General features: G+C 42.7%; 1 protein-coding gene across 2 annotated transcripts in view; it reads left to right on the top strand.

Annotated features, from left to right (window-relative positions):
• The first annotated feature begins 201 nt into the window (after positions 1–201).
• The window catches only part of pdgfra (platelet-derived growth factor receptor, alpha polypeptide), a 49,084-nt gene continuing 33,759 nt past the window's right edge, over positions 202–15,526 (top strand). Inside the window, exons 1-2 of one of the 2 annotated variants that reach the window (XM_078398566.1) lie at positions 202–331; positions 14,315–14,390. In XM_078398566.1, the coding sequence (XP_078254692.1) occupies positions 14,330–14,390 (61 nt within the window). In that variant the 5' untranslated portion in view covers positions 202–331; positions 14,315–14,329. Of the gene's footprint in view, positions 332–1,050; positions 1,082–14,314; positions 14,391–15,526 lie in introns of those variants that run through there. The other variant, XM_078398573.1, reaches the window with a different exon arrangement.

Raw genomic sequence — 15,526 nt, 5'->3', positions numbered from 1 at the left:
GCAACTTTCTGAATAAGACGGCCCTAGAAGTGACTGTGCCCTGCGTGGATAAGAGTTGGGAGGCGCAACCAGAATCTGAAGCTATAGCAAGACTCCCGGCGCTGACTGAGAGCAGACTCTTATTCTGAAGCGACCACAGGGGCTTCATTTCCTGACAGTTATTTACTTAAAGCAAATGATTAGTTTTTTTGGAAGGATGGACTGCAACATTGAATCAATTACAAGACGCTGTTCTGTGCGCCCATTAACAACCAGAGCCCAACTCCAACGTTAAACCTATATGCTACCGCCCGTTTTAAGAGGAGTTTGTGGATTTACCATTTTACGCAAGGTAAGTGGAACGTGATGTAAATTTATTAAGCCGATGCTGGCTTGTTTTATTATCGTTACTCGCCGATTTCGTAAAGAAATCCGCGCTCTAAAGCTGTGACAGAGGAACGCAGATTGCTAACTCCCCGTTTCGTTCTCTCCCCCCCACACACATAGGGTCAGTTTCAGAGTTGTTTCGAATTTATTCTGTGAGTTTCTAGCTCCTAGTATTAGTTTGGACGACTATTTTCTGAAGATTGTTATCTTTGGCTTAAAAAAATTGTGCGAGAGTGCGCATTTCTTTGACTTGGAGGGGCTGGATGCTGAATGTTAAATACTTGTCTGAGGACTGCAGTGTGTTTTTTGGTGTGTTGCTGTTGTGTGAGGGGAGTGAGTCCGATGGTGTTGTGTCACGCCAGCCCGCTCGCTGCATTGCACTTGGACAGCACTAACGATGATGGCTCTGGTGCGCAGATCCTATAATGACAAACACATTGGCGGTGGATGTGGAAGCCATCGGTTGCCTGCGTCAGGGGTTTAAGGAATTTCGAACAAGATACAGGATTTTTTTTTTGCTGGCAATACTCTGCTATCCCGGGATCGAGGGTGGAGGAGGGAGAGATTTTTTGGATTGTCCGGGAGCCCTGCCATGCGGATGAATTGCGTAAACAGGAAGGAAAGGAGCACGGAGCCAGGACTGTTGGAGTGTCCGTGAAGTGAGCTGTACTGAGAAAGCTGTGCTGGAGTTTCGGCGGGCGCTAAAGTGGCCGAGGTAGGGACAGAACGGTCGTTTATTTTACTTGTTCGACTCTTTGTCTTGGAGCTTTCTGCCGTTTCCCCTCACACCCTGTCCCATCACTTCTCCCTGTTTGCGCTCACACATCTTCCCTGCATCTTTGGCTATTTCTGTTAAGCATTAGGCTCTTTTCTGTATGAGGGACCCCATCAGTAAATAATTCCTCTTTCTGCACTTTCGTCCCATCTCCGAGGTGCCGTCTTTCCCAGCCGTTCCCAATTCATCTGTCCTCACTCTTTTCCCATTCTTTCTTCCTTTTGTACTTTTCCTTTAAAAAAAAAAATTCCATTCCTTTTTATAATCTATCTTCTCTCGTTCTCTCTCTCTCTTCTCTCACTGTTTCTCTTTTTCTCCATCCCCTCCCCCATCCTCCCTGATCCACACACACCCCAGTAATACATCTGTAGTCTATTATAATTTCCCTGCATTTTTTTTAGTTCTAGGCTTTTCTCAAAGGCACTGGGCTCGCAGTTCCCCTACGCCCCCACCTTTCTTTCTCGGCACAATCTCCCCCTCCTATCCTCCCCTCAGCCCCCACCGCCCAACGCCAACATTTCGCCGGTTTTTTTCACACAGCAGATTGAGAAGCAGCAGGCGGCCGGTCGCGCAACCATTTGGCCCGAAGCCATCTTCAGGCTCTTTACCCAAGTGCCAAAACCCAGCGGGAGGACTGGACCAGCTGTCCGGGTGGCACCGAAACAGTTAACGCGCGCCAAGGCGATAAAAGAGAGCGCACGGAGAGTCGGTAGCTGGCACTTTAAGGAGAGGCGCCTTGCTGCTGCTTCTAGCTATGTAAAGTCGAGTACAATGGAGCGCCTGTAAGGCAACCTTTTGATAAAGCAATTTCTGTTCTAGGGAAATCCCTTCTATTCGCCCTGGTTTAATCCCTCTATTTGATAAATGCGAGGCGAATGTTTTAAACTGTTGTAACCCGTTTCTTTTCGTTATTGACGATGGCGTGGTTGTGTTGTTCTATTCCGGGCAGGCAGTTCAATCTTTTATTAACTCATGGCTGGATTTAGGGCAGCGGTGCTCGATTGCAATCGGTGCTCGAAACCTTTTCTCCGATGTGGAGATGCACAGCGCCAGCGGGGGAAGGCATTGCTCGTCGTTTGCAAGTTGCCAGCTCAACTGAGCACGGGAGGGTTTTCATTACACCCCATCGTCCTCCTCTTGCAACACAAGAGAGGCGTTCGTTGTCCAATCGCATCTCTCAGTCTCCGAGGGGCTGAAGAGTATTTTTGCAACAACGGTTTTGGACCGTGGCGGTGCTGCGGGTCTGACTCTGTCAGTCTGGATTCAGCTGCCCTCTTTTTGATGGTCTCCAGAGGGCGAACATTAAAAGCGGTTCGCTGAGTCTGATAACTAAGACTTATGTGTCTGACTTTTACTACAGCAGGCAGGATAATGGGTTACAGTCTCAGAACCCAAGTCTTCAAACTGGTGCTTACATGTGCACACGCAGGGCAAAGGCTATTGGCCATAGAAACCAATTTTCATTTGAGCAATCTGGTAGTCGAGGCAAATAAATGTGGTCAATTATTGGGGTTCGAATCACAAACCCTATCTCATAGGAGGGTGAAATATTTAAAGCTACAGAGAATCAAGAAGTTGCAGATGCTGGAATTTTGAGCAAAACACAAAGTTCTAGAGGAACTCAGTAGGTCAGGCTGCATCTGGCGAGTGAAATGGACTGGCGACCTTTCAGGTCGGGACCCTTCAATGGATAATCGACCTTTCGGGCCAGGACCCTTCCCCAGACTGAAGAAGGGTCCCGACCTGAAACGTCGTCTATCCACTCTCTCCACAGATGCTGTGTGGCCCGCTGAGCCCCACCAGCGGTTTGTGTTTTGACTAAAGCTATAACTGAGTAACATTGTCCGTACAAGGCTCATGGAGACGCTAGGTCGTTGCACCTAATGGTGGCATATTCAAGCGTTTAAAAAATAATTTTGCTTTTACAAAACGCACTGAGTTTGAAACAAAGATAAATAGATAAAATATATGGTTGATTTATCAACTTTTCATGTGAGTATTTGAAAAACGTTACAGAAATAGGTTAGAAAATTGTACGGACGGCGAGAAAACGAAAACAAAGCACCCCGAGTTTTGTTGTCACTAATTCGAATCGAATTATTTATGGAACTCAACATCGGAGATCGAATAGAAATTTGTACTAATGTGAGTGCGAGACGGGAACTATGGCTCCCCCTACACGATCAGGCTAGAATTGCACTCATGGTTTCCCACAGAATAAGTATTTATATTGTTGCAACATGCCCTCTTGTTCTCCACTCACTTGCAATAAAGGGCAAGAACCAGTTTTCAGAAAGTGGCAATTCCCGGTGCAACCAGTTGGTCGCAGTCATTTTATTTTTGCACGAATTTACTCCAGCTTGCATTAGAAGATTGATGTTTGCACTCCGCCAAAACACAAAGTGTTGGAGTAACTCAAACGGTCAGGCAGCATCTGTGGAGGGAAATGGATTGGGGCGGCATTAGGGGCGGGACCCTTCCTCAGACTGTCGCTGCCTGACCTGCTGAGTTACTCCAACACGTTGTGTTTTGTTCTAGATTCCATCATCTGGGGTTCCCCGTGTCTTCGTTTTATTCTCCGAACATTTTAATCACATATACTCTCTGGGTATTTCTAAATGCATTGGAGATTCGTTGCATTTGGGAATAACCAGAGAGTGCATGCCATCAATGCCATAGAAAATAATCAAATCAAAACTAGCTGCAGCGTTGTGGCAGTGGTTGGATTATTGGAGTGACACTGCCTGCACAGTAACAGGCTTTGGATGTTCCCCTAAGGCTTACTTTTACACCGCCCAAAATGTGGGAAACGCGAATACAATGGACTTTAATCAGATTGAATGGAAGTTTTAACAATCTTATGCGTTTCGCAAGGCTTTGCCGAAAGGATGCTGGAGAATTTAACAGCCTCAGTTGTATCAGTATTTGACAAACCAATCCAAGTATCTCAATTGCGCCAAGTTCTCCAAAAGGAAAACAGCGCTCATAGACAAAAAATGCTTATTACATGTTTACAGTTTTAAAGATTTCTTCTAGTCTAACATAACCATTTAACGAGCATAGTATATCGTTAAATTAAAATAGGCATTATATTTCCCCCGTCAGCCTGCATTTTAAAATGGCTAAATACTTATTGCATCAAAATTAAATTGCAGGATTCAAATCCTGGGAAAGTTTAGATAGTAGCGTCTGATTTAAATTTAACCCAGAACTCACTCGCCGTAATTAACATTACTCGCTTTCTCAAAAATAGATGTTTACAGCTTTTGCTGTTTAGGCAGGGGTTCCGTATCAGCGGCATGTAAATCACTCGAACCAGCCCGTTTTCCACGCATTCCCAATTCCAGGGAAGGGTTAGTCTCTACTCCAAACATTTCGCGCCCGAAATCCTCTGTTAAATGGAATCACAATGGAGAATATAGTTTTGTCTGTTTATTTCGTTTGAAAAAGTTAAAACAAATTTAGCAAATATGCGAAACTGACATACTATTCACATTTTGTTAAACTACAACATTAAATTATTTGGTTGATCTTCTAATGTTTTAATATAAATGTAATGCTAATGTAGATTTTTTTGTTTTTGTTTAGTTTTCCTTCCTGAATCAGTGACATTTAATTGAATGACTTCACGTTCGAGTTGTCTCCACGTTTAAAAATACACATAGTACAACTACAGTTGGAAAAGGTACAAAATCAATACAATAAAAGTAAATACATGCTAAAAAATATAAAGCTGGGTGCGGATGTTGTGTCTGTGTAGCGGGCCTTTGTGAGTCCGCTGCTAGTCTAAATGATGGAGGGGGGGTAGGTGTGGATGTAAATATCCAGGCAATTCCAGGCAGCAAGCTGTTGACCGGTGGAGACACAGCTCCACCTTGTGGATTATTTCTCGCAGTACGAATCGATGCACTATTAACCCTTAGATAGTCACAAAAAGCTGGAGTAACAGTCTGGAGAGAAGGAATACGTGACGTTTCTGGTCGAGACCCTTCTTCACCAGTTTTTCCAGCCAGGCTTAAACATCAGGCCCAGAGTCAAGAATGTTTCATTGGCATGTGTATCGAAACAGAACAATGAAATTCTTTCTTGCAGCAGCACAGCATTCAATAGATAATGCAATAAACAAACATAAAAATAAGTTCAATAAATAAAAAGTACAATATAAAAGAAAAAAACAAATCAATGCTCAAAGTCTCTAGTGCAATCATGGCAGTTTGTAGTTCAGAGGAGAGCTGGAGTTTGTAGTATTCAATAGCCCGATGGTTGTTGGGAAGAAGCTGCTCCTGAACCTGGACATTACCATTTTCAGGCTCCTGTGCCTTCTTCTCATTGGCATGAGGCAGTGCCTCCTGTTGATCCTTTCGATGGTGGGAAGGTCAGCACCCATGATGGACTGGGCATCGTTGACCACTTTTTGTAATTTCCTTCATTCCTGTGCATTGGAGTGGCTGAACCTTGCTATGATTTAAAAAAAATGAACAATAATTTTAAATGAGTCGATCTACAATTAAGTGAGACGAGTCCAAATTTAGAATTTTTCCAACAAAAGACCCATCAACATAGAACATGGAACAATACAGCTCATAAATGGCCCTTCCACCCACAATGTCCTCGCCAAACATGCCATATCTGCACCCAATTCATATCCCTTCATTCCCTGCATACCCATGTGCCTATGCGCAAACCTCTTAAATGTCACTTCACCACCACTCCAGCAGCGTGCTCCAGGCACCCACCACTCTCTGTGTAAAAAAAAACTTGCCCCACACCACTCCTTGAAAGTTTATCTCTTTCACCTTAAAGCTATGCCTTCTAGTTGTTGACATTTTCACCCAGGGCAAAAGGTTCTGACTGTCTACTCTGTCTATGTCTCTCAACATTTCATATGCATCTATCAGGTCTCCCCTCAGCTTCTGACACTCCAGAGAAACCAATCTAAGTTTTATCCAACCTCGCATTAAAGTTAATACTATCTAATCCAGGCAGCATTCTGGCAAACCTTTTTTACACCCTCCCCAAACATTTAGGGTTAATAAATTAACAACCACCCTTGTTTCCTGTCCTCTCTTGTGATCAATAACGGACTGGTGAAAGCAAGTTAAAGCAAATTTACTGAACAATTGAGATTTGATTAGCAAGCGTATGTAGGTTAATTGGCTGGGTAAATGTAAAAATTGTCCCTAGTGGGTGTAGGATAGTGTTAATGTACGGGGATTGCTGGGCGGCGCGGACTTGGAGGGCCAAAAAGACCTGTTTCCGGCTGTATGTATATGATATGATATGATATGATATGTTTTTGGCATATGCTAAGTTTCTTTGGCACATCACATGTATTCCCATGGCTTGCTTGGCTTTGACCTGTCAGACTGTTACTGCTCAATACTAGAATTTTGTGTTCATCATGAACCGAGATGTGCTTTAGGATGAAACCAGTCTCCATTTGTAAAAGCACAAAGTGCTGGAGTAACTCAGCAGGTCAGTCAGCATCTATGGAGGGAATGCATAGGCACCGTTTCGGGTTGGGACCCTTTTTCGGACTGAAACAAATTGTGTCTCCATTTGTAACCTTGATTTTAATTCTGTACAGATGAGTTTACCTACCTCAGATTCTAATCAATGAGAGGGCAGTTTAGACAGATCACAATGCTTTCAGATCAGAGTGAGATGAAGGATGTTGTGTTGTAGAAGATGCACACTTATACCCTCAGGACAGTGGTTGTGTTTTGTCTTCCCCATCGGGGCTTCTCTGAGAGTCAGTGTGTTGCCAGCTGAAGTAGGTTTTGAATGAACAGAGACTTTCTTTCCATTCACAGATCATCTGTTAAATGATTACAGATGAGTTTATGACTCTGAACATTTGCCAAGTTGGATGCATGCACAAGTGTGCAGAATTGTTTTTTTTTGAAGGGGGAAGGGGAGGATGAACAGTTCCAGCCGGTAATCAAGAAAGAGAATGAGATTTAATTCACAATCTCTTTAACACCTCAGGAGGAGATAATTTGTCAGTGTTTTTAGGGAACTGGGAAATGGATTAAAGCATTCCTATTTTACTGGAAATTCAGGCCAGAGGAAATTGGAAGAAGATTTCATCACAGGCAAGTACTAGCACAACTCATCTTGCCAACTCCCTTCACACAAAATAGTGCAGTTAAAAAAAATTCACTAATAGCCCTATATCCAGAATCACATTTGCAAGAAATGCTCAACAAAATCACCAAAACAAGCTCCCGAAAAGCAACTTCCGACCAAGTGCTCTTTTAATGCCTCTTGGTGTATTTTCTAGCATTAAAGATGCAATATAAATCCAGTTGTAGTTGCTTTGTAGTGTATGACCTGAACAAAACACTAAAGTACAAACATTGTAACATATATCACATGTTCTATTTCTTTTTTACTGCTGCGCCTCAAAACATCCTTCCATTTTATATCATTTTCTGGAAGTATTTATGGGTGGCCAATGTTGTCCCACCTGGAGTTTGACTTGGACTGTTAGTGGGAAGTTACCTCCCACAGCAAGCATGGCTGTCAACCCAACATCATCCTAAGAGGAGGTGTCTTGTGAGCTCCACGTGCAATACCCTGATTCATCATAGGACTGAGAAGCCCTTCAGTGAAAATGACCATGTACTGAAATGTCACAAGGACTAAGCTTGGTGAAAGTGTGATCCATAAATCCACAGGTGGTAGCTGGCTTTTGGTTGGTCATCCTTCCATTTGCATTTTTTGCAAATTGCATTATGTGGCGAAAATATGACTGTTGACCTCACAGGATTAGTGGAGGGTGTCAGGAGGAACTGATTTGGAATGCTTGTGCTGAAGCACTCGGTGAAGCAGTGTTCCTGGAACACCTATGGTCTGCAATTGAACCCAAGTTTTGTAAAACAGGATACTCCATATTACAATGATCTTCTACAATTAAGGCTGATTGATTCACCTTTCACATCGACTGTGTTCAATTCATCAGAAACAACAATTTCTCATCAACCAAGGTAGCTTCTTTTTGCTGCAGAGGTGCAATAGTTTATTGACTGAAGATTTTTCACTGATGGATTTGCAATCATGGCCTTCACAGTCCAAGAGGTGAAGCAGTCACCTGGATCTAAATCCTGGAATTTCCTCCCAACAACACTTCGGGAGTACAGTACCTTCACCAGAAGAGCACAGCATTTTAAGAGGGACACTCTCCACCACCTTCACAAGGGCAGTAAGGGTTGGGCAATAAATGTTGGCCTCGCCAGTAATACCCTCATCCGGACATTAGGGGTGGCTGAGTGGCGCAGTGGTAGAGTTGCTGCCCTATAGCACCAGAGACTTGGATCCGATCCTGACTACTGGTACTGTCTGTACAGAGTTTGTACGTTCTCCCTGTGACTGGATGGGTTTCCTCTAGGTGCTCCTGTTTCCTCCCACATTCCAAAGATGTACAGGTTTTTTAGATTAATTGACTTTGGTAAAAATTGTAAATTGTCCTTAGTGTGTAGAATAGTGCTAGTGTATGGGGTGATTGCTGGACAGTGCGGACTTAGTGGACTGAAAGGTCTGTTTTTGCACCGTATCTCCTAAGTCTAAAGTCTAAAATGAATAAATATAGAATGCTGTTTTGTGTAATGCAAGGGGTATCGTTTAATAGGAAGTATTGATTCTAAAAGCTTGATGTTTCTGTTTGAATATGCATCATCTATTTGTTCAATTACGTGAAATGCTTTTGCTGATCTTTGTTTGAAAATTATACTCATTTTATATCCTCTCCCTTCTTATCAAACACACCTTCAGTCCATACATGTACTTACCCTTTCTGCTCATAAATAATTATTACTTTAGTAAATGTTAATCAAATAAATGAACCAAGTGAATGGCCCTGTACTGGGAGTCTAAGAACAGTGAATGTTTAAGCATAAAGTTTCTAATTTCTGTAAAAAATGATTGTTTTGTTAACATCTAGAGACTTAACCACACAAAAAAAAACAAGGGGACAGACACTCTGGCATTTTGGGTCGGCATTCTCGTGCAACACTCCAGGAGTACTACACTGTCTCAGGTGTCATCTTTTTAATGATTTATTAAATTAAGCTCTCAGGTCAATAGACAATAGACAATAGACAATAGGTGCAGGAGTAGGCCATTCGGCCCTTCGAGCCAGCACCGCCATTCATTGGGATCATGGCTGATCATTCAGGTCGATATAAAAGGATATAAAATGGATATAAAATGAATATAAAATTGGCTCTATTTGAAGAACTTGTAATTGCCTCTGGTGTATTGGCCAATGTTTATTCCTCAGTCAATTTTACTGAAATTAAATATCAGGTCATTGTACGTACTATGTTCAACTTCCTGCGGTACTTTAAAAATACTTTGTGGACAGTACAGAACGTAGTCACATGATGTATAGAAGGAGTGATGTAAATGCAGTTCTCTCTTTTATCTTTTAAATTCATACATTTGAAGATTTGGGACTGATCATTTCATGGGGTAATTCAAAAATGTAAATATTTGTGTTCAGCTTGACAGGGACACCGCGGTATATTGGTATTCACTCTTCTGTTCTTTCCCCCCAACATCCCCTCTTGCATCTTTACCCAGACATTAGCCCCACATCTGTTCTTGCGCACAATAATGTTGCTGAGACATCACATTTGTTGGAATGTAAGAGCTGCTAGTTTTTTTGTGCCGGGAAATAGCCAATAGTCATTCCTAGAGTAACCACAAAAGCAAATTCCAGTAGATGAGAGAACCTGAATTTAAAAATAAAAAGGAAAACCTGGAACTTTTCAGCAGGTCAGCCAGCATATGTGAAGAGAGAAATACGAGTGGGTGTTTCAGATTGATGTCCCTTAATCAGATTGTAGAAAATTTGGATATGCAAACCATGGAGGTAAGAGGAGTGCTGGAGAGGACCAAAGGAAAGCACTGTGTCAGATAGAGACCAGCTGAGGTTGGATGTAGCAGTGGTAGAGGTGGAAGTGGATGTTAAAGTCTCATAACTAATGAAGTTGCTGTCTTGGGAAACAATGAAATTTACCAGCAGAGGGGAAAGCAAAAAAATCCAAATGCAGAAAAAAGTGAGATAGGAAGCTGGATTGGAGACCAATGAAATTGTTGACTTCATTGTTGAATCTGGAAGGCTGCCATTTGCCATGGGGGTGAATAGATTACTGTTCATCATGCTGATGTTGAGCTGATTTATGGTAGAAGGCCATAGGTAGAGAGGTCAAGGTAGGTTTGGGTTACAGAATTATAGTGACAGATAACTGAAGGTGCAGGGCGATGCTTGGAGACTGAATGGAGGTGGTCCGTCCTCATGTAGGGTCTCAACCCGAACGCCGACCATCCATTTGTCTCCACAAATGCTGCTTGACCTGCTGAGTTCTTCCAGTAGCTGCTTTTGGTTTTGCTCCAGATTCCAGCATCTGCCATCTCTCTCCCTCTGTTCTGCAAAGCTTACGTTCAGTCAATGTTGGGTGTCCATGGTGTCAAGGGGATTACACTATGAGCATTGACTGCAGTGCACTGTATCGGAAGAAATGCAAATGGACAGCTGTCTCAGTTGGAAGGACTGCTTGGGTTGCCGGACATTGCAAAAGGAGGGGGTGTAAGGGAGGAGAACTCTTTCTACTGTAGTTGCATTCAAAGGGAGGGGAATGACCCCGAGCAAATTTATTCAAAGAGTAATTTGTTGGATTTGCCGAGGCTTGATGCCAGAAGGACGTGGCTTTCCTGTTGTTTACCCAGGGCTTTTTGCCAATTGTGTGAAACGTTTGAGGAAGAAAGCTCTTCCATCATCCCAAATAAATTAAAATGTCGGGAGCCCCAACCGCCCCGACGTGGCAATTTCGACTGCCTGACCGCGGGAGAAGACGGCAGGGAAGAGAGAAGACATTCTGGCCTTCCATCACAGTGAGGAGGTGACTGGAGGAGACTCACTGTGATGGATGTTTTTTTGTTTTATGTTGGTTTTTGTGATTGTGTGTTTTATTGCTTTCTTGTTTATTGCCTCTCATTGTTGACTGTGGGTAACGTAATTTCGTCCAAAAACATGTTTTCGGATGACAATAAAGGTACAATATTTTATTATATATATAAATACCTATGTATCTCTGGGCAACGTTGCTGCATAGAGTAATATACGGCATGGAAACAGGCCCTTCAGCCCAACTCGTCCATACTGACCAAAATGTCTTATCCAAGCTAGGCCCATGCTTTGCCCATATCTCTCTAAATCTTTTCTATCCATGTACCTGTCCAAGTGTCTTTTAAATGTTGTTATCATATCTGCTTCAACTATCTCCTCTGGCAGCTTGTTGCATAAAGCCACAACCTTTGAGTAAAAAAGTTGCCCCTCAGATTTGTATTAAGTTTTAACCATCTCACCTGAAACATATGTCCTCTTGGTTTTGATTCCCCTTTATCCTGGGTAAAAGACTGCATTCACGCTATCTATTCTTCACATGTCTATCAGATCACTCCTCAGCCTCCAACTTGGAGAATGTCGAGGCACTGATGTGTCAGTGTACTATGATGAACCCTGATGATATTTCCTAATTAGTGGTGGCCGGTGTGCAAGATGAATAGAGGCTAATTTGTTTTGTTCATCTTAGCTCGGTACTTCAGTGCTGCAATGTTTCATATGGCTTCTGTGTAGCCCCAGAAAATCTCAATTGACATGGCCACTGAGTTTCTTTATCATTGTTTCTCAACTTTGCAGTTCCTGGATCCAGATGTAATATTTTGCACATCAAGGCTGGTGACTTTATCTCTGCTGTTACTGATAGTTAGTCCCATCGTTAGGAATTGCAGATTTGTTGTTACTCCATTGACTGAATTCAAAGTGAAACTCTCCCAAGTTTTCTTCGCGTTTGGAAGCTTCATTCTTGGTTAAACAAAAATGCGTGTGCTGATTGTGATCGGTAAAATGTCATAATTTTATAAACTTTTTGCTCATTTTTGGGATAACAAATTTGGAGGTGACACCCAGCTCCACCACTTTCACAGATTTGTGATTCTGTAACCCTTGGTCTCCCTGCTCCTGAACCCCCAACTAGATATCAGTAGCGTAAGACCAGCTTAACTCTGTTAATATTTTGACTGGAAATGCTGAAATGAAAATTAATATCAGAGTGTAGCACAAATGGGCCACTTGTTGATCAATTATGGGTGGCACGGTGGCACAGTGGTAGAGCTGCTGCCTTACAGTGCCTGAGACCCCGGTTCGACCCTGACTACGGGTGCTGTCTGTACGGACTTTGTACGTTTTCCCCGTGACCGCGTGGGTTTTCCCCAGGTGCGCAGGTTTCCTACCACACTCCAAAGAAATACAGGTTTTGTAGGTTAATTGGCTTCAATAAAAGATTGTAAATTGTCCCTTGTGTGTAGGATAGTACATGCGGATTGTTGGTTGGTGCAGACTCGGCAGGTCGAAGGGCCTGTTTCCGCGCTGTTTCTCTAAACAAAATTAAACTCAATTGTATTAGCTTTGGATTTCACTAATGGTTTTGTTTTACACTGTCAACACAGAATGTTTCCAACAGAGAGTGTCCACACAGAGCATTTCCAACAGATGCTTTCCAACAGGGAGTGTCAGCTATTTGCCTAAGCTGATCATCAAATGCAGTGCAATGTTGCACTTATTAAATCCCAACTGAGCCGGCAAACACTCATGGAAAAAAACTGACCATGCTCCGACCTACTCCTGCAGCCGACTCCAATCAACTAATCCAGGCCAGCATTGACATCATAGTCTGCAAATTGTTGGAGTCTTGTGGTTGCAGGAAGAAGTCAAGAAAAACTTATAGAGAAGAAGGACATACTGCAAAACCAACATTTACTGTTGTCTGTTTGATGCTCCGCACTCTGCAATCAATTTTCATCTCAGCAATTCCTGTTGGCAGAGATGTAGGTGATCCCAATCGGGTTTGGAAATGTTCATGTTAAGAAATAGACAGCTGGAGGGAGAAAATACAAGGAAATGTATATAGCAAAATGTCACCAGGCCAGGTGAATGATCGGCATGGAATGCTGTAAAATAACAGTCGAAGTCTGAAATACCACACTGGCGTCCAGCAGGAATGTGGGTGTTCTTGGCACTGCGGGCAGTGTGTGTGTGTGTGAGAGAGAAAGAACGAGGCACCTTGTGAGACTGATCAATGGACAAATCTGAGTTTATTTAATTTTCAAAACTATGGCCGCAATAAGGTATATACAGTCTTGGCCAGCTCAATATTCACAATGCCAGCAGCACGGCTCCCAAGAGAAGGATTGTTCGGAATGGGCTGATCTCCCTCTGAGTTTCTTGGCTGCCATGCTGAAATTATAAAACCAGGCTGCTGGCTCGTACCACACTGAAGGGTCTCGACCTGAAACGTCACCCATTCCTTCTCTCCAGGCATGCTGCCTGTCCCGCCTGCTGAGAAACTCCAGCATTTTGTGTCTACCTTCAATTTAAGCCAGTATCCCCAGTTCTTTCCTGGGTAGATCACTGATCAGATCATTGGGCGAGGCAGAAGTCCAAATCAATGCACAATGATGGAAAGACAATGCAGTGATTTTAAAAGGTAAAAGTGTCAAAGCAAACGGTCTTCAAATGGCCAAGCTGACAACCAATTCTCTGTGGGTGCTCTTTAAATTTAGAAAGTTGAAGACTTTTGTATCTTTTTAGTGGCTAATTGTTGCAATTGCTGTGAGTCACTGCAGAAATTGCTGAGGTGAAGCATTTAGTGGGATGAGCATCTGTTCTGATTGCATTATTTTTCCACTGCTATTTCTCCCGGTGTGATCGGATAATGACAGAACAACATCAGCATGATACTTGGGTTCCCCTAAATCAATGTAATTTAAGGATAGAGAAAGAAAGCAAGGAAGCAGTGGAGAAGGAGAGAGGGTGAATAGGAGTAAAAGTAAACTCCGAAAGGGCAAAAGAGAGGGAAAAGAATGAATTGACAGAGAGAGAAAGAAGACAAAATGTCTGTATATGTAATTCCTTTATATGACTGTGTAACAGTACCCAGTGAATGGCCGTGACAGATAGATGTGGCATAGTACAGGAAATGCATGTTGCCAAACATAGCTTCCTAAACAGATGAATGTTGAAGGGATGAAACACACCTTGTATATAATAATAAAGTTGTACAAAACTGCCAGTGTTCCTGGAATAATGTACATACTTTCTCTTTCTAGTAATTTTCCACAAACATGGCCACATCCTGGAAGATATTGCTGATTGTGGATTGCTTCTTCCTGGGAACCCTCAAAGGTAAACTCATGTTCATAAGTTCTCGGAGCAGAATTAGTCCATTAATCCATTCAATCATGGCTGATCTATCTTTCCCTCTCCACCCCATAACCCCAGACACCCTTACTAATGAAGAATCTGCCAATCTCCACCTTAAATTTTCCCGGTGTGGGACAAATAAAGGAATATATTATTATTATTATTAAATATATCCATTGACGGCCTCCACAGCCGTTTGTGGCAATGTAAGATAGCAGGCTCTTCCATAAATGCATCTTTACAAGACAACTAAAAATATCAATCTGGCAATTCAAATCTTAATATGAAAGGGATTTGTTATTTGTTGGTTAGGTCAGATAAAATATCTTCAACAACAGTACACTTGTGAACCATCTTGCTGTAGTTTAAGACATATAGAACACAGAACATCACACAGTACAGCACAGACCTTTGGCCCCTCGATGTCTGTGCTGAACTTGATGCCAAGATAAACTAATCTCGTCAACCTGTACATGATCCACATCCCTCCGCTCCCTGCATATCCACATTCCTATCTAAAAGCCTCTTAAACTCCACTACAATATCTGCGTCTACCACCACCTCTGCCAACTCGTTTGAGGCATCCACCACTGTTTATGTAAAAATACTTGCCCCAAATGTCTCCTTTAAACTTTGTCCCTCTCATCTTAATGCTAAGCCCTCAGGTCTTTGCCATTTCCACTCTGGGAAAATGGTTCTGACTGTCTACCCAGTCCTTTTCTAGCACGTGGGTATGCGGTAAAGAAAGATCAGATTTTCATGAATCGCTATGGCATCCTATTTTGTGCAAGTCACTGATTGATGTCCTCAGGGAAGCTTTCCCATCTGCTAACAATTGGGTGGTGGGGAGTGTGGGTGGTGGGGAGTGTGGGTGATGGGGGGGGGGGGGGGGGGATGCAGTTAAAATGACCCTGTCCTGGCTGGTTTCCTTTACCCAAGAATTACCTTAATTGCTTGCCAAGCCATGTCGCCCAGATGTTTCTGCTAGCTGTACCATATGGATGCATTTAGATGGAAAATGCATTCTATTATTTCATAGCTGTATCAACAAATTTGATTTGTTATGCCTAACTTTGTGAACCACAGAGACAAATACCATCGGTATAGATATCAACTCA

This window comes from Rhinoraja longicauda, chromosome 1 (genome assembly GCF_053455715.1).
Source record: "Rhinoraja longicauda isolate Sanriku21f chromosome 1, sRhiLon1.1, whole genome shotgun sequence".
In the NCBI taxonomy this organism is placed as follows: domain Eukaryota; kingdom Metazoa; phylum Chordata; class Chondrichthyes; order Rajiformes; family Arhynchobatidae; genus Rhinoraja; species Rhinoraja longicauda.
The sequence above is the reverse complement of the archived record's forward strand: the minus strand, read 5'-3'. Positions and strand labels throughout refer to the sequence as shown.